Source organism: Lottia gigantea (assembly GCF_000327385.1).
Source record: "Lottia gigantea unplaced genomic scaffold LOTGIsca_608, whole genome shotgun sequence".
Taxonomy (NCBI): Eukaryota; Metazoa; Mollusca; class Gastropoda; family Lottiidae; genus Lottia; species Lottia gigantea.
The window spans coordinates 16,557-17,792 of record NW_008710078.1 but is presented as its reverse complement, the minus strand read 5'-3'; the positions used below and the strand labels follow the sequence as shown (position 1 = coordinate 17,792).

At 31.9% G+C, this 1,236-nt stretch overlaps 1 protein-coding gene across 1 annotated transcript in view; it reads left to right on the top strand.

The window, feature by feature from the left end:
• The window catches only part of LOTGIDRAFT_175982 (hypothetical protein), a gene marked incomplete at both ends in the record, with an annotated part of 1,977 nt that extends 975 nt beyond the window's left edge, over nucleotides 1-1,002 (top strand). The window contains one exon of the mRNA XM_009064185.1: nucleotides 170-1,002. Coding sequence (XP_009062433.1) covers nucleotides 170-1,002 — 833 coding nt within the window. The remainder of the gene's footprint in view (nucleotides 1-169) is intronic.
• Between the last annotated feature and the right edge of the window lie 234 nt (nucleotides 1,003-1,236).

Below are 1,236 nucleotides of genomic sequence, written 5' to 3'. Positions count from 1 at the left end.
GAAACTACTAAAATAGTTCCGAAACATACGGAAAAACAAAACGTAGAAAAAGTTTACTCGCATACTCATCCTTTTATAAGATATTTTATCAGACAAAGTATTAAAGGAGGAAGAGTTTCGGCAAATCGAAAATCATTTGAAACGGATAAAATCTGCGCCATATTAAAAGAATACAATGAAAGTAACACTGAAGGAATAATAGATTTATTCAAAGAATACAGTGTTAACCCAGAAGATAAAACGGAAGTTCGCGCTAAACTCAAAGAACTGGACTATTCTAAACTGATGGCATTTGACGCTAATGGGTTGTACGCTTCCGCCATGACAGAAGGTGAATATCCTAAAGCGGAAAGTGCAAGAGCGTTTCTACCAGAAGAAGAAAAAGAATTTGTAAAACTCTTCAATAAACAAAAATTCAGACCTAGAACTGCTATTTTAAAAGTCTGGTTTGAATATCCCAAAAACATGTTCTTTCAACCCATACCAGCTAAAGATAAAATAACTTTTACGAATAGAATAGGTAAGAAGGAAACTGGCACTAAAATCAGGTTCAGAAATGGTTTCTGTCACGACGTTTTAACATCGGTTGATATTCAAGAAATAGTGAAATCCGGTGGTAAAATTATTAGAATATTAGATGGTATAGTATACGAAGAAAATTTTAAAACTCCACCATACAGAGATTATATTTTAATTTTGAAGGAATTAAGGAATAAATACAAAAAAGAAGGTGATATGGTTGCTAGTAATTGCATGAAATTATTAGGTAATTCCTTATACGGTAAATCTATTCAGAAGGATATAAATACATCGAGACATCTATGGAGTGAATCGACTTTTAAAGCCAACTTCGATTCACACGTCAAAAGCTATGAAAAAGTAAATGATAGTCAATATATAGTTGAGATGAATGAAGAAGAAAAAGAGTTTGTTCCTCCAAAGGATTTTACTAGATTAACACCCGCTCATTTAGGTGCATTTATATATATTATCTCACAGTAAAAAAATAATGAACAATTTCATTCACGTAATAGATGGATTTTATAAGCCTGAAATATACTATAGAGATACTGATAGTTTATACATTTCGTCTAGCAATTGGGATAAATTAAATGAAGCTGGGTTGGTGTCTGANAACGAATATAGCAAAGGGAAGAATGATTACGGTGATGGTGGAATCATATTTGGTTTATATTTAGCGCCAAAAGTAAAATACAATATCATTCTAACTTCCGA